The 23,254-nt window shown below is 38.3% G+C and overlaps 2 protein-coding genes across 3 annotated transcripts in view; one reads left to right on the top strand and one right to left on the bottom strand.

Moving 5' to 3' along the window:
• LRRC17 (leucine rich repeat containing 17) overlaps positions 1-12,637 on the bottom strand; it is a 32,075-nt gene extending 19,438 nt beyond the window's left edge. The window contains exon 1 of the mRNA XM_019744538.2: positions 12,480-12,637. The gene's annotated coding sequence lies outside the window, so the exon portion shown is untranslated. The remainder of the gene's footprint in view (positions 1-12,479) is intronic.
• FBXL13 (F-box and leucine rich repeat protein 13) overlaps positions 1-23,254 on the top strand; it is a 230,582-nt gene that overhangs the window by 132,224 nt on the left and 75,104 nt on the right. For both annotated transcript variants that reach the window (XM_019744537.2, XM_074340634.1), the window contains exons 11-12: positions 1,787-1,887; positions 12,410-12,539. In XM_019744537.2, the coding sequence (XP_019600096.2) occupies positions 1,787-1,887; positions 12,410-12,539 (231 nt within the window). The remainder of the gene's footprint in view (positions 1-1,786; positions 1,888-12,409; positions 12,540-23,254) is intronic.

Consider the following 23,254-nt stretch of genomic DNA (forward strand, 5'->3'; position numbering starts at 1 on the left):
TCAAAGGGAAATCAGATTCCTCTTCGGTACCTAAAGCATACTCCACCTTCCTCTTCCTGGCCCCCAGTTTTTTACCTTCTCTGTGGCTCCCTGAGGGTGTAGAAACCAGCTTTCTATTCTCTTCTTGTCCACCTCATTTGCATCTTGCCAGAGTCTTCCAACAAATACACCATCACTTTGATATTTGATGGGCACAATGAATATTATTGAAGATAGATTTTTGTTGGTATTAAACTACAAACCACACATTATGGTTGTTTTCTCCATTCCTGCTGGGAAAATTATACTGTATGCTTTTTATCTAACCATGTAAATCTAAATGCTCCATTTTGGTGGTGGAACATCTAGAAAAATTGTGGGCAGTGAATGCAGTGGCACTCGTACCCATGCAGCTTCAGCACACAGAACCTTTCCTACAGCAGAACCACAGTTTTACAACTGAAGAAGGAAACTTGGGGTCTTTTTAAGGTGTGGTTTCCTGCCCCTATAAATCAACCAGGTCCTATCCCATGTGAAAAAAGCTCAACCTGTAGGATTTTGTTATTTTCATATACATGACTCCAAGAAATAGCCAGGAACAGACTGTTAAACATTGATGAGCCTGCTGAGAATAAATCCTTGCCATCCTCGTGGTGCTCAGGGTGGCCAAACTGACCATGCAGAATTCTCCCCCAAACCACATCTCTTAGCCAAGTGACAACTTGCCTCTTTCTGCAACGGCCTATTCTTTCCAGGACCGAGGTACCACAAATACTTAAAACTAGCTGACTTCTTCAGTTTTCTGGGGGAGACTCATCAAGCATCGTTATATAAATAAAAACCTGCTACTACTCATTCTAGAACAGTTTGTAAGTATTAGGTTGGTGCAAAATTAATTGTGGTTTTTGCAATTTTTTTTTTTTTTAAACTTTTTAAACCACAATTAACCTTTGCACCAACCTAATAGTTACCCGTCTGAGAAGCAGCACCATTGGAATCAAATCTTGCCATTCATCTGGTCTTGTCAATGTCAGCTTAGGGCTCATGCTTGAAGTCACTGTTTTCTGTCTCAGGTAACAGTCACAGCACTCTCTTGGTACCTCAGTTTCAGCTCTCTGGTGAAGGGTTGTTTGACTCTGAGTTTCTCCCCTACTCCCCACGCCACACACACACATACAGAACTTCCAACACTGAATTTTGTGTCCAACATGTATATCACCAGTATTTTACTTCAGGTCATCTCAAACTTGCCATAAATTTGGTGGAAATCTGTTTAGCTGTTTTAATAGATTCAGTAACAGAACCACAGAAACTTAATTACACCCACACTCACGTACACATACATCTCTCTATAAATATAGAAGCATAAATATGGACTCACTTTTAATGAAATCCAGTTGAGAGCACTTACTATTCCTGTCTTTCATAATAATTTCAGTAAGTTTAAAAGTGACCCATTCTTAATCACTTTCATGTATCTGAAAAGTCAGGAATGTTTGACACTCTGAAACTTGAGCTCAAATTTCCTGTCACAGAATTGAACTTGCAAGTATTCAAATTTTAATATAGTGTCATTGTGATGAAATGGGACTTTATTTCCAAAAAGGGGGAAAGTGAGGGAGTAAGGGGGCTGTAAGCAAAACTATCACTGTCTATTTAATTTGATTTACAACTAATATTAAAGAACATGAAGAGACCAAGTTTTGCATATACTTTTTTGGAGCAGGGAGAGAGATGATAGAGAGGGAATGGGGAATAGCAAAGCCTGTTAGACTTTGATGAGATTCTTCCCTCTGTTTTTATGCAGGATGAATCAATGAGATACATCTCTGAAGGCTGTCCCGGAGTCCTGTATCTCAACCTCTCCAACACAACCATCACCAATAGGACTATGCGGCTTCTACCAAGGTAATGCTTGTTTATTTGTATTGCACTGAAAATAGCTGTGTTCCCCTAGGCTCTGGCATGCTCCAGCATTCCCCACAGCCAGTGCTCCTTTTACCAACACCCTGTCACTGTGGCACCGCATTTTGGTAACAGGACGCTGCAGGCCTTCTGCCTTGGCCCGCATTTGTGTGTCACTCTTGTAGCAATGTGCCTCGTAGTAGCTTGAGTTAGGCTCTGCCATCTCTTCCTGGTCCTCCTTCCTGAGCACTGACAACTGGCCCCTAAATTCTGTTGTCTGGGACTTCTTGACAACAGAACACCAATGTCCTACCTCCTTAGACTTTGAGCATTGCATCCCAGATTCCCTGTTGCCAGGTTAACCATTCCCTGGTCTGGTTACCTATGGAACCCCCACCATCTCCAGGAATCCTGATACAGGTTGTTTTTCGATCTATGGACCTTTGGCAACCCTGGACACAAATGTTGCTTATCCTAAACCAGTACTTCTTTGGAGGACAAGGGACAGAAGAACACAGCACATCACCACGAGTTGATAGAATAGTCAAATTTATCACAAATTTATGTCATTCAACTATTCTTTATTTACACCAAGGAAGACTAACCAGGAAGAGTGTATGATCATACTCGGAGAGATTCAAAGCATTTTTCAAACTATTGTGGAAGAGTAAACCATTTTAGAGAATATAACTTTTTGAAATTCTTTGAAAAATAATAGTGAGGCATTTGGAGAGACTTAAACAGAGAAAATTCTAGGTGGTAATTTTCCTTACCTACCATCTCTAACCATGTTCTGGAAATGTGCAAGCATAAAAAAAGTGGTAAACCTCTCACTGGAAGCTTGGAATCAGCCAAAATGGCAGAATGCTACACCATGGAATAAGGCAAATAATACAAATTAGGGCTTTATTTATTTTTTGTTGATTGTTTATACTTGAGAAAATGATGGAGAAAACAATTAATGAAGCAGATTAAATTGAAAAGTGTGTCATGTTTGTAGCTGCAACATTGTTAATAGCACAAAAAATTCAGGAAATATTCTAATGCCTGAAAACTATTATCTGATTCAACAAAGAAGTCACTCATGTCATTGATGCATGAGTGAAGTCTGGTTATACATCATTGTTATTTCACTTTTGTCTTACTCATTAATGGTAATGAAAATATTCATACTGGAACTATACTTATTCATTTTTTTTCAACTTTATTTTTATTTTTGGGTGAAAACAAGAAAAACAGCAGAGTGACACATTTTATTTTTCATTCGAGCATATAGGAGAGGACAAAAGTTCTACTTACATTAATGACTTTGGCAAAAGTCAATGAAAGCATTGTGTGAGAACTGATTGATTACATGGAATTTATAATAAAGAGTATTGTGTATTTTATTATTATTTGTAAGTTGTGTGCTACATATCTTTTATACCTGCAAGATAGTAAATATAAAATAGTAAGATGTACAAATTTATAGCAAATGTATATACATTTATATACATAATTTTTTTGAGGAGCCAATAGAAATTTACCCATATGCCGATAATTAAAGATAAAATAAATTAGGAACTAAGTTATATATTTTTCAATATTTAGTCTCCCTATGAGAAACATAGTATACTTCTAAAATATATTTCAAATGTTCTTAAATGTCTCAATACAATTTTGTTTTATTCATATGGATAATTTTATGTAAGTTATTCCTAGGTGTCTTTTTAATTGCCGTTGTGAATGGTATCCTTCCTAATTATGTTTCCTGAATAGTCATTTTTGGACTTGGGTATGAAGTGTAGATATCTTTTTAACTTTTTGTTTGTACGATTTAATCAGTTTCTTTCCTTTTTTGATAAAAAAAACAGGACTATGAAATGACCTCTAAATAAGAATTTAGGAAAAGCTTGTAAGATTTGATAAGCATTGTTCTCATTTTCTAAACAAACTGTTGTATATTAGATTTTTCTCTTTAACCCAATAATTGTTTAGAAGAGAATTTTTGGTTCCAAGTAGCTGAAGTTTCTTTGCTTAAGGTTCTGTTTTTAATTTCTAGCTTTGTTCATTGTGGTCAAGAAATGTGGACTGAATTATTTCTACTTTTTGGGATTTAGTAAGATTTCTTGGTGGACTAGTTCATATAATTAATTTCAATAAATCATCCATGAATGTTTAAAATTAGAGTTTCTTTTAGAGAACAAAATTTCTGTGTGTATATGTGTGCCTATATGTATAAATTCTTGACATGTCATAGTATAATAGTGATATATTGGTCTTCTATTATAATCAAGCTTCTCTTAATTTATTTCAAAGTTATTATTTTATACATAAAGATTAATAAGTAGTATGTTTCATTATAGATTGTAGCATGTATTCACATAAAATTATATTCTTTATTCTGTTTGATGTTTCTTTGTCTTTAATACTTTTTTTCTGCTATTAATAGTCATTTTTGTTTTCTTTTCTTTGTGCTTTTGTGGAATAACTTTATGTATCTTTGTATTTTTAATCTTTATGTCACTGGATTTTGGATTTGTCTTTTATATGCAGCATGTAGTTAACTTCTATTAGTAAAATTTTCAGTCTCTTTGCCTTATTAAGACAGTGGTTTAAAATGTTGCTATTTCAGTAACAAGTGTTGGAGAGGCTGTGGAGAAAAAGGAACTCTCATACACTGTTGGTGGGAATGCAGATTGGAGCAGCCGCTATGGAAGGCAGTGTGGAGGTTCCTCAAAAAATTACGAATAGAATTACCATATGACCCAGCAATCCCTTGCCTGGGTGGCTACCCAAAAAATCTGAAAACATTTATCCATAAAAACAGGTGTACTCCAATGTTCATTGCAGCGTTATTTACGGTGGCCAGTACATGGAAACAACCAAAATGTTCTTTGATAGATGAATGGATAAAGACGTTGTGGTATATGTACACAATGGAATGCTATTCGGGTGTAAGAAAAGACGAAGTAAGACCATTTGTGACAACATGGATGGATCTTGAGATTATAATGCTAAGTGAAATAAGTCAGACAGAAAAAGCAGAGAACCATATGATTTCACTGACATGTGGTATATAAGCCAAAAACAACAAAAGAACAAGACAATCAAATGAGAAACAAAAACTCATAGACACAGACAATAGTTTAGTGCACGGGTGTCCAAACTTTTTTCAACATTTTCCACCAAGGGCCATATGCGGTAAAATACACAAGCAGCCGGGCCACTCACTCAAGGTGAAGTACGTGTTGCCTCACCTGGTTTATTTAAGTAAACTAAATATATTTTTGGAATTTGCTGCAGGCCAATTAAAAATGGATTGCAGGCTGCAGTTGGCCCACAGGCCACAGTTTGGACACCCCTGGTTTAGTGGTTACCAGAGGGTAAGGGGGGGAAGGGGGTGGTAGATGAGGGTAAAGGGGATCAAATATATGGTGATGGAAGGAGAAATGACTCTGGGTGGTAAAGACACAATGTGATTTATAGATGACGTAATACAGAATTGTTCACCTGAAATCTATGTAACTTGACTAACAATTGTCACCCCAATAAACTTTAAAAACAAACAAACAAACAAAATGTTACTGTTTCTTGTCAAAATTGAGTGTGTGGTCTTATTTTTATCATCTTGCTTTATGTTGCTGATTTTTAAATTTTTATGTTACTGTACACTACTCATCATTTCTGCCATTTGCTATATAAACTATGTTGTTTACTTTTATAATACGCAGGTATTTCAAAAGTATGTGCACATTCTGTTGGAAGTTCTAAATAGTGGCATTTGTATGACATTTAAGAACATGCTTTAACATGCTTTCCTCTAATTATCAAAGTCATGATGAAACAATGACTTTGGCTCCCCTCTGTTAGACAAGTGATGTAATACACTTTAATTCTCCCTTGAACTTGATGCTCCCCCACTTCTACTCACCTGTATGTAAGCACATATTAGTCATAATTTTTGTTAATCATTTAACTTTCCTTTAATAGTGATTTTAGTGTTTGTACTCAATATTGTAATCATATTTATAATGATATTCAATCATATACGTAATCATATTTATGATATTGTAATCATATCCATAGCTAACTCTAGTTTTGTCATTCATTGATGGTCCATTTGTCTCACAGATTCCTTATTCTTCTTTTGGGGGGGGCTTTTTTTTTTTTTCAAAGATTTTATTGGGGAAGGGGAACAGGACTTTACTGGGGAACAGTGTGTATTTCCAGGCCTTTTTCCCAAGTCATGTTGTTGTCCTTTCAATCTTAGTTGTGGAGGGCGCAGCTCAGCTCCGGTCCAGTTGCCCTTTCTAGTTGCAGGGGGCACAGCCCACCATCCCTTGCTGGAGTCAAACCAGCAACCTTGTGGTTGAGAGGACACACTTCAACCAACTGAGCCATCCGGGAGCTCAGCGGCAGCTCAGCTCAAGGTGCTGTGTTCAATTTTAGTTGCAGGGGGCGCCGCCCACAATCCCTTGCAGGAGTCGAGGAATCGAACTGGCAACCTTGTGGTTGAGAGCCTGTGCTCCAACCAACTGAGCCATCTGGGAGGCAGTTCAGCTCAAGGTGCCGGGTTCAATCTTAGTTGCAGGGGGCGCTGCCCACCATCCCTTGCGGGACTCGAGGAGTTGAACTGGCAACCTTGTGGTTGAGAGCCCACCAGCCCATGTGGGAATCGAACTGGCAGCCTTCGAAGTTAGGAGCATGGAGCTCTAACCGCCTGAGCCACCGGGCCGGCCCTGATTCCTTATTCTTTAATTTCGATTTTGAGTCATCCTATGATGACTAGAAATATAGTTTTAAAAACTCTTTATGAAAGATGTGCAAATGATGATTTTCAGCCATTGCTTTCTGAAAATGACTTTCTGTTATTTTGGAGGATGACCAAGAACTTGTTTTGGTGTATAGTTCTTGAATCATGTCTCTTATTTTATCCTTAAAACCCTACAAATGTTGCTCCATAATCTTTGAGATTTCTGGTTAAAGAGAAGTCTAAAGCCAGCTTGATTTTTTTGTTCCTTTGTTGGTAACCTATTTTCTCTGCCAAGATGCTTGCAAGAAATTCCTTTTCTCTGAGAAATTAAAAAAAAAAATGTCCAAGTTTGATTGTGTTCTTTCAATTAATTTTCTTGGAACATAGTAAACATTTTGAACATTAAAACTTATCTCTTTTCTCAGCCAAGGAAGATTGTGGGTTTTTTTTTAATGCTTCTATTGCATTTGTTCAGGTTTTATCTTAAGAATCCCCTTTTATATTTTTATTCCTGTCCTTCAAAGTTGTCATCTACTCTCTCATCATTTATCTCTGTATACACATTTCCTCAGCATCCCGCATTCTCTGTATCAGTAATTCTCAAAGTATGTTCCAAGGATGGCAGTGCTCTGGTGAATGTTTAATAAGTGGCTGGGGTAGGGTCTAAGGGGATGTAGTGATCTGCAGGATTTACTGATTTCTGTGATGTAAATACTTTCACCATGGCCAATTTTAAGCTACCAACACGATGTCACTCAATGTGGAGTTGGGAAGAGATCTAATGGCTCTCATGAGCTGGGGTTCTCTAGTCCTGTAATACAAAACATCACTCAGTACTTTTCTTTAGACATTCCATATTAAGATGTATATTGTATAAATATACGTGCATGTATGAATGTGTGTGTGACAACAGATAGAAAAAATAGGACCCCTGGGTGGCCAGTTGGCTCAGTTGGTGAGAGTGCAGTGCTCTTAACACCAACGTCGCCAGTTCGATTCCCACATGGGCCAGTGAGCTGCGCCCTCCACAAGTAGATTGAAAACAATGACCTGACTGGGAGCTGATCAGTCCTGGAGAAACACACTATTCCCCAATATTCCTCAATTAAAAAAAAAAAATCAATGATCACATCTTAAAAAAAAAAGATCCCAAATGAGAATTTTGTTTGGATTTTTAACTTCTAGTTCTTGCTATTGAGAGAACATTTAGGATAAATGCTACTCAATACTAATATTTTCTGTCACATGAAAAACATGTACCCGGACTTTCTTATCTATGATAAAAATACATTTCATAATGACTCTCTATTTTTGCTTTGTTTTCTGTTGTTTCAACCATGCTTGGGTATGCAAAAGTGTTCCTTAAACCAGAGAAACGGTGTTTGTTGCTGCTGTCGTTTTTCTCTTTGGTGCCTTTAGTATTTCTTTCCAAAGAAATCATTTGCCAGAAGAAAGATGTAATTTGTTTGCCTTCCTTGGCAATACTGCTCTGCCAGTTTTTTATTTGAATATTTTTCCTCACTTCTTTGGGGATTTGCTCAGTTTCCTAAAGTTGAAAATGAGGGCTGCCCACAGCTCATGCCCATTCCAGGACAATTTTTGCTTCCAAATATTTCCTGAATGAAACCCTTTCCATTTATTCCTATTGCCACAACCTAGCTGGTACTCTCGGCACCTGATCTGGCACAGCCTCCCGGTGGTTCAGCCTCTGGTCTCGCTTCCCTTCAATCTGCACTGCCTTATGCTGCAAGAAGCATCTTCCTGGAACAGTATAGTCTTATCATGTCTGGGATGTGCTTAAGGTCTAGACTATTCCCTTACTGTCCCTTAACATTTTCTGATCAAATTTGTCTGCCCAGGTTTTCCAAGGGAAACCCTTAACTCCGGTCCTCTGATGGCTGCACGCTTCTCTTTACAGCTGGAATGCTTTTCTGCTTCTCTCTCCAGCCTTTACACCTCAAGTCACACCATCTATCCAAAGTCCACGGTGGTTCTCCTGTCCCTGGACTCTAATGGCACCATTCATTCACTCATTCACCATGTATTGATCAACCACAGTGTGTGAGGCATTCTGGGCATGTAGTGGTGAGTGAAGTTATTATGATCTTTGCTCTTTAATGGAGTGTTACATGCTATAGTGGCATGATGTCTCATTAGTTTTCATACAGATGAGTTGACTCTTCAGTTGGCTTGGAAACTTCTTATTGGCATGCACTGTCATGTGACATAGCCTCACCAGTGCCCATCAGAGTGGAGCAGGCAGAGGAAACTGTTGCCTAACTGGACATCCTCAAGATTTACCCTGTAAATTAGAAGTCAAATCACTGCAGTTGAATTTTCTGCAGGAACTTTATGTATTATGTGAAACTGCATCTGTGAAACTAAAGAGCCCAGCACTCAACTCAGAAGAATCCACATGTAAATCCTCTCTTTCGCAGACTGGGCTTTGCCTTGGTAATTTTTCAGAGAAATTTTCAGTTAAATACATAGTTATTTTACATTCCTTCCAGCAGTATTTGTCTTATGTGTTGGAGAGCTAACACAGAAGGCCTCAATTCTTTAATGGAAGAAAGCCAGGAGAATGGAGAAAAAATTATCTCTGTAGTTTCTACAAGAATTGTGATTTCTTACAGACTATCATAGCAGTAGAAAAATAAATCACAAAGAGAACCCCTCCCCTTACGTAAGACACACTTAGTTATTAGATAATTAGGAAAAGATAAACATAGAATACAAACACTGCCTAAAAGTGGAATTAGAATTATCAAGTTGTTTCTGGGTTGGGAAAATGATGAGCCAGATCTTTCTCTTGTAAGGGGCACATTTCTTTGCCAAAATTCAGAATAAAAAGTAACAGTATTGCATAAAATTTGCCAAGTGCAATTCCACTGTCAACTGATACTTTTCCCTTCCCAGCAGCTTTAAATCTGCAGCCCTGTAAATCCTAGAAAGGACTACAGGGCCACTTACAATTCCTGTGCTTTGCTTTCAAACTGATGGCTCTCATAAGGTTCCACTTTGAAGAGAACCATCTAGAGACTTTCAAACTGGGAGTCATTTAGTCTAATGAACACCTTTTGCCAAACCCAAGGTTCCTAAGCTGGGACAAGTGGATGTCCCAAGGAGACCAGTGATAAAATTCAGAGATTCCATGAATTTTAATGGAGGAAAAAAATCTCTATTTTCACTAAGCTTGAACTGAAATGTAGGTAAAAAATATTAGAGTAGTCATAGTAGTCTCTGGGACTCTTTCACTCATATAAATCACAAATATTTTCTTATTATAGTTGTTACAAATGTTTCAAAATATCATTGGTACTCATCGCTACTTCAAAATCATGGTAGTTACTAGACCTCTACTAGATCTTATTTAATATGTTAATAAAGAAGCACATACATTATTCCACTCATTTGGTTTTTAAAAATATTTTGATATTACCTTTCAATATAATTGGCTGCTTTTGTAATCTTAAGTATTCTATTTCATGCATTAGTAACATTTTTCTGACCAAGGGTCCATAGATCTGTAGCTACCTGTGACATACAAAAAGTTAAGAACTCCTAGCTCAGTTCCCATTTTTGGTATTTGTTAACTGATCACATGGACTTTAAGAAATGGAGCAATAGTCTTAGACCAGATTTAAATAGATTTGAATATGCATGATTTTGTAACAGTTTTATTACTATAGATAAAGAAAGACTAATTGATATACAGAGCTTAAAAATGGGATAAAAGAACAATCTGCAAATGAGTGGGCAACACATGAGAGGAATAAAAACTACGTCAGAGACTATCAATCTTACTAGAATTGAAAACAATTAAATATGGCATTACGACCATAACCAAAATGAGGATAGATGCAATATGAGATCCCCCAAATTCTTAGAATCAGGCACATGTACCACTTTTGTCAGATGAGTGTTTATTCCAGTAAGTGGGAGAAGATAGTACAAACTTCATAAGAACAATTAATATGTTGTTATTATGTGAGGTAATAATAACAACATCCATACATATTGGAAGCTTACAGTGTTCTGCTAATTTTAATTATCAGCTGTTCTCATGAAATTGTCACACCTCGAAGGAAAGAGCAGGTAGGATTATAGTCATGTTACAGATGAGAAAACTGATCTTCAGGAAAGCTGGAGTTTCCAGTCAGTCAGGGTGTAAAAAAAAAAGGTAGTACTATGATCTCCACTTAACAAAAGGGGAAACAATCTCTGAGAGGTTAAGGAAGTTGCAGTGAGTGTCAGGGCTGGGATTTGTATCCAATTTGGTCAGATTCCAAAACCTTGTGTATTTTCCATTGTGTCGTGGTGCCTACCTCACTACTCCTTTCTCCAAATGAGAGAGCTAAGGGGTTACTAGAAATGACATCACCCCCTCCTCCCCAATCCCCAGAAAATTGTACTTTCCCCAGTTAAATCACAAGGGTACACTCCAGGGAGAGGAAAATTAAGCACTTCTAAAACTTTGGCATAGGTCTTGGTAGAGGGCCCCAGGAGAGGGGACGTGTCTTTGGGTTGTTAGGGTTGCTTTTTCCTTTATGGCCCTGCCCACCGAGCCACTGGGGAATCCAGAAGTCTTCCTTCTCTGTTCTGTTGAATCTCATGGACACAGCCGTTACCAGAGGGAATGTGTGTCCTGAACCAAATGATTAGCTATGGAACAGGAATGGTTATGTCATATAGATATGTTTCTCAAATTTTAGGAATAAATCTGATTAATAGTCTATGCTTGCATATCTTATTTACCATTTATGTGAAAGTAAACTTTATTAGTCATTTGTGGGCTTTTGAGGGACAGAGAGGCATCTTCTTCCACTTTTGCTTTCTAATTTGCTGTCTTAAAACTGCTGCAGTTCACAAACCAAGAGCATGTTGTTAATTCCATTATGAGAGCAGACAATAGTGAGAGTTCTTGCACTTTTAAAAAATGCCAGGTTTAGGAGGGTTTGGAAAATTGTCCACAAAGTGTCCTCAAACTGTGAGCCCTTGAAAAGGTAGAAAAGGATTGTCTTAATTACCTTCCTTTTTTTCTGGAAGCTCTCATTTTGGTTATGGTGGTCATGCAATATTTAATCAGTTTCAACTCTAGTGAGATTGATAGGCTCTCATGTATTTTTATTCCTTTCATGTGTTGCTTACTCATTTGCAGACTGTTCTTAACACATTTTTAAACTCTGTATGTGAACTGGTCTTTCTGTAACGATAGTAATCAAACTATTACAAAATCATGCATATTCAAATCTATTTTTTTCAAACCATTTGCTTGTCATGTCCATTTTAAGAGCCAGTTATGTTCAACTTTGCCTCCTTTCTTCCCAAATCCTCACTCTCATGTATAACAGTTAATCACCATTTAAATGTTTATAAAAGGGCTTGTCCTTCTAGACATTTTGCACATTATTTTACTGCTCCAACGATAAAACCTAAATGCAACAATAATGCAAAGTTTGTAACTTTGGTTTCAAACACAAACTAACTTCCAGACAATATGAATGCACACATCTCCCTGCCCCCAAAGCTGTATCTCAATCAGCTTTCTTACAAATCTAGGCAAATCTTCTTTATTTTCATTTGAAATGTAATTAGGCATTGTCTCATATACTACTGCAATCTCCTTTACTTAACAGGAAGAGAATTAAAAATAAAGTTCAACTGTTGAATATCTGCAAGGAGAAAAGATTAATTTAGTTTTACTTCTCTTTGTCACAGGGGCTTAAGAAAGATGTGAGAAAACAACTCTAGTCACTTTCCTCCCTCTCTTCTCTCCCCCTGTCTTTTCAGGCACTTCCACAATTTACAGAGTCTTAGCTTGGCTTATTGCAGAAAGTTCACAGACAAAGGTTTACAGTACCTGAATTTAGGGAATGGATGCCACAAGCTCATCTATTTGGACCTTTCCGGCTGCACCCAGGTTTGTCTTTCAGCCTTCTCTTTCCTGCAGCAGGCGGGGAAGTCCTCCGGAGAACGGGCTACATCCAGCCCTCATGTTAAACTAACGCCGTGCACAGGCTGCAGCACACTTTTCAGAGGTTTTAAATTACATGGCCACAGCTGCTTCAATTTCCCCCAGGATCGCTACTATAGGCTCTTGGCTTCCTTCCACGGGAGTGTCACATCCACAAACAGGCAGCGCTCATTGGATGATGAAACGGACCACTTGTGTGTAGATACTCGAAGCACCGTTAAAATACCAGAGTCCAAATCTTGAAATTTTTGGCATTGCTACCAAGATACAAACAAAGGAAAACCTTTTGGGGAGAGAAAAGTCAATTAGCTTCCACATGGGCTTTCAAAGAGTAAATAGCATTGGATAAAATGCTGCATGTGTCAATGTAAGAAAAGAAATACAGCAAAGTTTGTAGTTCACAAAACTGTATTACATCCTTAGCCTAAATAACATGAAGATTTGAGATCTACACAGGGAAATAGTAAAGTTTGGGAAAACAGGATTAAGGAAAATTGGGCAAAAAATAGGGTAGACTTCTGGAGGGTAGGCTATGGAAATACGTGCTGCCGCGATAGTTTCTTCAGCTCTACTTTGGTCAATTGAAGTCATAATTCTTTAACTTTTTTTCTTTCACCTCTCTGTGTACTTTATTAATATTAGTATCATAGTATATCCATCATTCTATGAGAATAATATAATAGCACAGGTGAGAACTGGCTGAAATATTGATAGTTACCATTTATTGAGCTGTTACTATATGCCAGGTACCATGTTGAGTGCTCTACACAGACCACATTTACTTCTCATATAAATGCTGTGCAGAATGTATTTATTATGCCCATTTAGAAATGAAGAGACCAAGGCTTCCAAGGTTGCCCAAGCTGGCCAAAGCACATGGTACTGGTGCCGTTTTAAGCATCTGTTGGTAGATACCTAGGCAGGTAGAGTCCCTTAGAGGGCATCAGGGGCAGCATGGGTTTCTCCTCTCAAGTTCTTGAGTGGGCAGAGTTCTTACTTCACCACCACCACCACCGGCGTCCCATGGTTTCGTGATTACTAGGCAGTGGGGGAGGATGTAGGGGAAAGGAGGGGAGCACTCTAAGTTAGGGCTGAAACATATAGAATTTTCGTTTGTGTATGATCTAATGATGTCTAATTTGCTGAACAGCGTCTCCCATCGCTCTTCTGACTAAGATGGCCTTAACATTTGTTCCAGCTTGACTACACTTTCCACGGGCTTCTTCCTGACTGTACGGCCCCTGACCCCTTTTTTCTCAGGGCATTAACTTTAGAAAACTTTTAGTTGTACACTCTTTCTCTGTTCCCTTTGAGATGTAAACCTCTTTTAAAAGCCTCTTGACAGTTTTACAACAAAGGAATGTCTTCCTCAAGGACCTGGGAGCCATCCTTTGAAATGCAATTATCAAGAGAGATAGCACCAGTATCTCCCAGTCTCTGTGGGAGGAGAGGAGCCGAACTTTGCTGTGGGTGTCAGTTAGCAAACACAGATGGCCAAATCGAAGAGAAAAATATTTGCCAATTCAGGAATAACTCAATGTGCTTGACACATCCCATTGATTACTCTCCCCTATAAATAAATGTCCTCTGATATTTTCCACTAGCTCACTTCATGCTTGAAAACCCTCCCCACAAGTGTGACTTATCTCCTTGTTCTTCTCAGTGTCCGCGAGGTAATTATTGTAGCAACAACACACAGCACACACATAGACATGTCCTAAGAATAAATGTTCTCAGACATAGTAAAGTTGAAATGAGAAGTTTCAATGACCTTCTAGATAGATATGCATGCAAAACACACAGACGTAGTCTGTTTGTCTGTCTTTGAAGTTTGAACCAACATTTAAAATTTGGGAGTTCTCGCATAAAAATCTAGACTTCAAACTTCTCTTAAAAAAAACTGGAAGAACTAGCAAAACTGAGCCTTCATTTCCATATAGCAGCAATAGGTGGGAGTTGAGTCAGCTGCACCCCCTGGAGATTTGCCACCCTCTCCTCCACTCACTACGTAAGGTCTATACTTGCACTTAACACCTAGATTGCTACCATTTAATTGCATCTTCTGTCCTCAGCATGTATTGGAGCTTGGTCTGAATGTATAAAGAATAGATTTTTTTTCCTGATTGTCCAGTACTTTGTAAGTCTCAAATCATAGTGAAGTGAGTATTTCACATCATTGCGCAAAACAATGTTGGTTTCTTTTGTTCATTCCTCTTCTGTTTCCATTTGTTCATTTAATAATTCAACAGAGATTTAACTCGAGGTGTCAGACATAATTTCAGGAACTGGAAATCATGCCATTTAGAACTGAACCCCATTAGGCCCACTGGGAATAAGAGATGGGTTCATTGTGACCCTGCTGAGTGGAGTGTGTTCACCTAAGTCCGCAGCCCACAGCCGAGCTGGACATGCCTCTCTAGGAGCCTGCTCCTTACTGTGTCTGTGCCAGGTGGGGGCAGGGTGGGGTGGTTAGGGAATTAAATCCAGCCTTCTGAAGTACTGTTATTAAATGTCTTTTTTAAAAAGGAGAAATAGAAGCATATGTGTATTTATTTTTAAAAATACTATTTTTTTAATATATAAAATAGAACTTGATTTCATGTTTTATATGAAAACATTGACCAAAAACAAAGAAGGGACTGTCTTTTAAACTTTTCACATGAGCCTGCTAGTTAAGCTTCTGAATACTGAGTTTGCTGAATAATGTAAATCAAAACTTTTTAAACTGGTGAAGTGAAGGGCCCAGAACTGCAGTGATTCCCTCGATGCCTTACTGGAAACATTAGAGTTTACTTTTCTACCACACTCTGGTTTTCAGTTTTTGTTGTGATCACACACAATACCTAGTTACATATTTTAAGATGAGGTTTACAAAAGTCTGGTGAGTGGAGCATGTGGTGTGTAGTGACTCAGAGCGGAAACTATCAGGGGGAAAATGTGGTGGTTCTTTTGCTAAGATCAGGACATTCATTCAGACCCCTGTTGTTGGAAGCAATTGGCCAGAAATACTTGCCAGTACTGCCAAAGCACTGCTGTGAAATGTGACACACTGCTAAATGATTGTCTTTTTGTTGTTAATATTTTATCCATTCCTTTATTATTACTTTCATCGTTCAGCATCAGAAGTTGTCACCCCTTTACGTTCTGTGAGGGTTGAAATAAAACAGTATGGTGTCATTTAAAAATTGTTTTTAAAAACTAATGAATGATAGACAATTGCAAAGAAAAGCAAAAATCAATTACATGTATTTTAGAACTCTTCTGCATTCTTTGAGGTTGGATAAGCACTGTAGGCGCATTAGGTAATGTGGCCGATTTCCTAACGAATGCCAGTACTTGGACACGCACCCGCACGTCTGCTCAGTTCCTTCTCAAAGAAGCCACTGCTTACACGCAGCCTGCAGCGAGCTCTGCTGCTATCCATTGCAGACCTCCAACCATGGACTTGACACTTTGCATTTTCTGGTTTTATTTTTTCACTTAAAAAAAAAAAAGTCCATGCTTTCTTTTCTTGTTCTATGTTAAACGCACACACAAACAAGAAAGAGGAAGAAAAAAATTTCAGTTACCTGAAAATTCACCACCTAGCAATAATAAACACTATTAGTATTTAAGAGTAAAACTTTCTGGTCTTTTTCTATGCACATCTGTATTCTTTTAAACTAAAATGGGTTATATAGTACACATATTTTTCATTTAATGTGCTATAAAGTGAACATCTATTTCATTAAATATTTTCCTGTAAATTACTTTTAATAGCTATATAGTATTATTCCACCTTATCAAAATACATATTGATGTATTTCACTATTCATTATTGGCCTACCATTTTTTGCTATCATTAATAACCTGTGAGGAAAATTTTTGGAACCATATTTTTGTATATGTCTATGCAGTTTTGGGGTCCACATTTTTAGAAGTGAACTGGTCAGAAATTATACCATGTTTCACAGAAAATAAGACCTACCTGGAAAATAAGCCCTAGAATGATTTTTCAAGATGACATCCCCTGAACATAAGCCCTAATGCGTGTTTTGGAGCAAAAATTATTATAAGACCCAGTCTTATTTTGGGGGAAACACGGTAGTTATTTTTAAGGCTGTCCATATTCTACAAAGGTTGTTCATTTACCCTTACCATAAATGTAAAATAATGTTTGGTATCTTTATATCTTATTCCAATAGACTGCCATTGTTATATATTTTTTAAATTAATTAAAAATTTTCTTTTAGAGCCTGAGTGCAACGTTTTCTTTACACTATTTTCAGAAGAATAAAAAACAAAAGAAAACAAAATAAAAAACAAAACAATCTACATTCACTAAACAAAAAATTCTGATTGAATCAGTTGGACAAATTTAATTCATTTGTTTTGATATTTACCATTTACTCAAAGTAATAAAATCTAAGCTTATGCCATAAAATAATTTTTTAAAACCCATGTCTAAACACAAGTTGGGAAGACTTTTTGGAGACAAAATGGTTTCATCATGTAGAGAAAGTACCATTTACTGTGCTCCTTTGTCACCTATAGTCAGGGAGACATTTGGCAACAGTGAGTGACTGCATCTTGTTTTCTGCTCTAAGAAATGCAGTGTGACCTGACTCATGGTAGACGTTTATCAGATGTTTATGTCCCTGTTCATTTCAGAGCTCTCTAAAATATGTTCTTATTTCTTTCAAAATACCAAAATAGCATTTTAGAGTTTCAGTGGAGAGGACAAAGCTATGCTACTTGTACATGAGAAAGTGCCAGTTAGGAGGGCAGCGTTTCCTGGTTCTACTTCCTTTTATCCACTGCTCTGTTTGTGCGTAACTCCAAGGATTTTCCTCCAAGGATTCTCCTGTTGACATTATCTTCGTGTAGCTACGTTCCCTCCAGTTTCATGTACCTCCGGCTGTGTGAAGCAGTGGGTTACAGCACTGTGTAGGAAGCCTGGCATGGGACCACCACAGTTATACTGGGAAGGAAAGCTGGGGTGTAGCCAATCTCAGGCTGAAACCCAGTGCCCAGAAACCAACAACTCTGAACATGGAGGACAAAAGGAGCCAGATGAAGAGTGGGGCATTTGGACCAAGATTCAGACTTACATGTTCAGATTTAAGATAGTTAAACCAGAGAGTAAGAGAGGTTGCAATAAGAGTTTCTGTCTCTGTGCCTCCCTTGTTCTGCATTTCTAGTCTCAGCTGTTTCACTAGGCTCACATTTTGCCCTCTGCCTCGACAGCTTCAGACTATCCCTTTCTCCCAGTGACCAGGTTAACTTTCACATATCTTTTGAGGCTCTGCTCATTCACAACCGTCTCTGGGAAGCCCTCACTTACCCCTCCTTTCCCCTAACTGGAGCTGGGTTACGATTCCTCTGGTGCATACTTCTATCATTGCAATTTCACTAAGCATTCTCTCTGTGTTTATTGGGCTGCTTATTTGTCTGCTCTCCTCCCTATTGTAAGCTCCCTGATGGCCAGGATGATGCCTTACTTAGCTGTACATTTGTGTCCTTAGCATATAATACTGGCACATTGTAGGACTTTGATCAATGTTTGATGAATGAATGAATAAATGAATGAAATGTAGCAAATTTCAGGGCATGGCTAGCCAGGTGCTTTAGGTGAAAGCTGAGGCCTAGTAGGTAGCTAAGAAGTTGGCAACTTGCTGGAGCAAGGTCTGAAGAGCTTTTCATGATAAGGATTGAGTCTGACATTTCTTTAGATTTACAGGGAGAAAAGAGCCTATAAAACACTAGAGTGAAAGTATTTTTTCATCAATTATTTTTCAGTTACTATGCATGAGAAAAGTGAAAAGAGACAGCATTCCAGAAGTGTTCAAATGATTGGAATACTCAATGCAATAATAATGGTTTATCAGTAGTTCTTGTACTACTGTTAAATCTTTCTAGCACCCATGAATCTCAAAGGTAGGCTGTGCAAACTGCATCCTGGAAGACTCTAAGTTCATTTCAGTTCTCTCTAGGCTACATAAATTCCAACTTCCCTTTCCAGAGAGGCAAAGATCATGGAAGGTCTTACTTGTTCACCCTGGGGGTTTGTAATGGGGGTGGGAGAAAGCCACAGAGGCACATCCAGGCCTAAATGTACTAGCCAAATGGAATGAGACTGCATAAGCAAAGCAAGAGTGACAAGGGATGTCTCTCTCTGCCTCTTTGTCTCTCTGTCTCTCTGTCTCTCTCTCTTATACAGCAGAAGGCAGTGGGATGGTGATAGGAGATACAAAGTCAAATTACAAGACCTGGGATCTAGTCCTTGCCATGCCACTAACCACTTGTGTATCAGTGGACACTGACTTGGTTTTCCTGCCTCAGGTTCCTCATCTAGAGAATGGCTAGCTTGGGCTAGATGAGCTCAGATCTTTTTCAGCTTTAGGATTTGTGCTTCTATATGCTGACTAACCAAGATAATTGAAGAAGGAGCAAGATTGGAGGAAAAGGAAAATGAATTTTGTTTTGGAAAGGCTGAATTTGAAGTTCCTTTGATGTATCTGGCTGTCAGCGACAAGAACTACATGAAGTAGAAGTCTGGTCCTTGCAGCAGCATTGGGAGTGGAGGTACAGATTTAGCAGTTTATCAAGAAGGAGTAATTAGAACAGTTAGAGTTGTGGGACCAGCTAATCCAATTGTAAATAAGCTGATCATGTTCCAAGATGTATTGGTAACAGTTAAATTCAAAATTATAATTCTCTTTAATTTTGTTGGATTCCATTTTCCTTTATTCTATATTTTAGTGAATGGTAAGAATAATTGCACATTTGTTGGGTATTGACTATGTACTAGGTGTTAAGGGCTTTACATTTGTTACCTCATTTAATCTCTACAAACAACCATGGGGTGGGTATCATTATTCCCATTGTAGAGATGTGGAAACTGAACAATGACGTGCTGGTAAACATACAGCAACTGGCTGGAGGAAAGGAAAGCCCTAATCTGCAGTGGTTGCTGATTTCCATGGTGTAAATACTCTCACCGTAGCCTCTTTCGAGCTACCAATGAGAGGTCACTGAGCAGGGAGTTGGGAAAATATGTGCAGTAGTATACCCCTATGTACTATGCTCACCATACACACGCAGTAAACATAAATATCCTCAAGACTGTAGATAATGGTAACATGTAATAAAATAATTACAATGATGAGTTTGAGTACTCACTACCTTTAATTTAGTTAATTTTAAGTTAATATGATATAATTTTTAAACTGTCGGTGTTTCACAACTGGCTTGCAGAGTTCCTAAAAATTTAATAGTCTGCTCTCGCAAGCTAGTGTTAGCCGGCTCCACACACCACTGAAAAGCTGCTAAGACAGGGTAAGTAACTCGCCTAAGGTCATACAGAAAATGCCTGGGCCAAGATTGGAACCTTGATCCACCTCATTCTGAAGACCAGGCTCTTAACCACTAGACTATCATTTCTAAAACTGCAAAGTGCTACATACTGCATATGGTAAAAAATTATTGTTGCATGTTCTATTTGGAAAAAATATACCTGCTCTTAAGTGTCATCAATAAGGAGGAGTTCTAGTGGAAACACATCATGAGTCAGAAAAATCACAGTGCAATTTCTGCTTCTCTGGGTCAGTTCTTGTGCCTCAGTTTCCCTGTTAGTTAAAGGAATGCCTTGTGTCCTTTCTGAATCACACTTCAACCTGTGTTGGGGAAAAAATAGAAGAATTCATGAAAATCTTCTTATATTGCTATAGGTAGGACTCATAAATTTAAATGGTTTTTGTAAGTATTTGTTTGAATATAATTTTATGCTAGCCATATTGAAAATAAAAAGTAAAGATATACAACAAACACCTATTGTTCAGCATCCATGGTTTAATGTAATCCCTTTGTAGGCAAAATGTATAAGGGATGTTTATTGCATTAAGTAGTAAAAATATGAAACATCTGGTAAGAATTTTTAGATCTTGAAGAATCAGATGACAAAATGATAAGTCTCGGGGGACTAAGATCATGTTTCCCACTCCTGAAAAAATTTGTAATGTTTTCTGAAAAACCATACTTATTTCAGTTTCTTCTCTGTTTCCTGTCTTAGGAAGTGACTTACACACGGAATTGCATGAACTGTTCACAAAATTCTGCGTAGGTCTGTAGACCTGGGTGAAGCCTGTGGTTAGAACTGCAGCTAGAAAGTCACCATCTAGCTCACTAAATCTAGAGAAATCAAGTAGCTCTGTGGATCTTGTGATGTAAGAAGAAAGTATTATGGTTGTGATTCTCTTATTTAAAAAGGAGGTAAAGCTCCATTATAATGCAGAGCAAACTGAATAATTTGGCCACTGGGTGAGGAAAAGAACAAGATAGTGTACTCTAGACAAGAAAGATACAATGTAGAAAAGGGTCAGCTTACTTCTGCAGATGGCAGCTGAGTCACTGTGCCATGAGGGCACACAGAGCTGGCATGCAGGCTTGTCTCCCTGGCATCTGGAGGCTTCACTAATCTTGTGTTCTAGTTCCTCACTCACATTGGAAAATGAAACTTTTTTTCATGGTTAGCTGTCCATTGTTTTTAGATAAATATGGCAATCTTTAGTAAATTACCGTACTACTCGTTCTCATTGACATTCTACAAACAATGTATTCAACACCTACTCGGTCTATTAAGAAACCCTTGTTGCCTCATGCTCTGTGCTGTACTGTAAAGGACACGCTGGCCAAGATGCTGTCGGATATTAGACGTGTGCAGCGGTAGTTATTATACAAGGCAGAAGGTACATAATGCAAAGTGAGGGCTCTGGTCTTTGGTGCTCTGAGGTATAAGAGGAAAAACAGCTCTAGCTGAAGTGGTCAGGGAGGGCTGCCCGGGGGACGTGCATTAGTGAACACAGAGCAGCGGCTGGCCATGAAGAGTACATAAACTGGAAAGTACAAGGTCATCCAAAGAAAGAGATTGGCAGGACCTCAAAAGGGATAATAACTAGGCCTCTCTTCCTGTTGCCACAGAGGACACGATATTTAAAACCCTGTCAAGCCCTCTTAGCACAGACCCAAGCTATTGAAGATGCTTGTGGCACATTTGAATGCAATAAAACAGAATGTTCCATAATTTTTAGGGAGAAATATTTGCTTCTCTCCAACAGTTCATTCTCCTTGCTAATCCAGGCTTCTTTGAGGTCACCAAGAGGTTGTGAAGGATAGATATATGTATATGTCTAAGGTCATCTCATTACCCATTAGTCATTTGTTACAGTGCTGTTAGAATGAGAGAAACCGCTGGAAATGGTACAGGAACACAACTTGGGCCATGTCTACCTAAGATGGATGTTTCTAACTGTTGTAGAAGGTCTGGCCATATATATATATATATATATATATATATATATATATATATATATATATATATATATATATATATATATCTTTTCTGTGTTACTGAGCCGACTGACTTATAGACAATGTTGTAAAGAAGGAGTAGAAAGTGGGAGCTTGGTAAGCGAGTATCCTTCCTGAGGTAAGCCCCTGCCTTCTTTTTACCACCTGCGAGCGGCAAAGAGGGATCTGAGCGGGTCGTTGGTGCTCAACACTTTGGTCTTCATTTCGTGTGGCTCACTCACTTCTTCGCTGACAGTTCTGTCCTGTCATGCTGATAGGCTGAGACCCACCTAGATGCAGCTGGAGAAAATTTTCCTCCGATCACCAGAGCTTCTCCGCCACCATCAGCAGCAGTAGCTGTCTGCTAGGACTTGAGACCGGACACCACTGGTGCGGCAAATTTCCCCAACTTCCTAACCAATGAGAGCTTAACCAGCAAAGAGCGGAGTGGCAGGGCTCCAGTTGGTGTCAAAATTGTAGACTAAAAATCACCTTACAACTAAACAAAGAGAGATCAGATCCAAGTTTTGTAAGAATCCTACACAGAAAATGCAAAGATACCAGCTGTGGCAAGACCTGGTATTTCAACATGATAAAATATTTTGCTTTTTCCCTGAGAGAGGAATTTTTCATTTCAGGCTTACATCCCATTATTTCAGTGAAGAGAAAGGATAACTAATTGTTGGTTGGCCTAGAAGATTCTGGCAGGAATATTTGAGTCATAAAATATTAGCTAAGCATCTTTTTGGATATCCTAAAATAAACTGTGTAGAGAACTAAGCATTTTATGCCAGGACAAAGCTAAAAAGCTCTTTCGCAGAGGTCTCCCTGACCCCCTTTTCTGGATACAATTTTATTGGTTGATAACACCAAGTTTTTGGCTGCGTTGCAAGGAATCACTCAGCTGTGGCTGAGTATTGCTATCATTTTTTTTCCTTGTTCAGAAAATCTTGTTACGAACATGTTTGCAAGACAGAAAAAGTTGTTTGTTTAGGGGAAGCCATTATTGGAGATACTAGTGCTAAGGTAATGGACTAGGGTCTCAGATAAAGGGGAGGAATTTAGAAGTTTTGTAAAAAAATGACTGTTTCCATCACTGGAGTTATGTGTCGTTATAGGGAGAGGTGGCCTCTGGCCCTGGTTTTGCCACTGACTGTGTGACTCAAGACCATTCATTTAATCATGTAACAGTTATGGTGGCCAAAGCATAGAAACAACTGAAGTGTCCTTCGATAGATGATTGGATAAAGAAGATATGGTATATATACAATGGAATATTACTCAACCATAAGAAAACATGAAATATTGCCATTTGCAACAACATGGATGGATCT

The sequence above is a fragment of the Rhinolophus sinicus genome, linkage group LG09 (genome assembly GCF_036562045.2).
Source record: "Rhinolophus sinicus isolate RSC01 linkage group LG09, ASM3656204v1, whole genome shotgun sequence".
NCBI classification, from domain to species: Eukaryota; Metazoa; Chordata; class Mammalia; order Chiroptera; family Rhinolophidae; genus Rhinolophus; species Rhinolophus sinicus.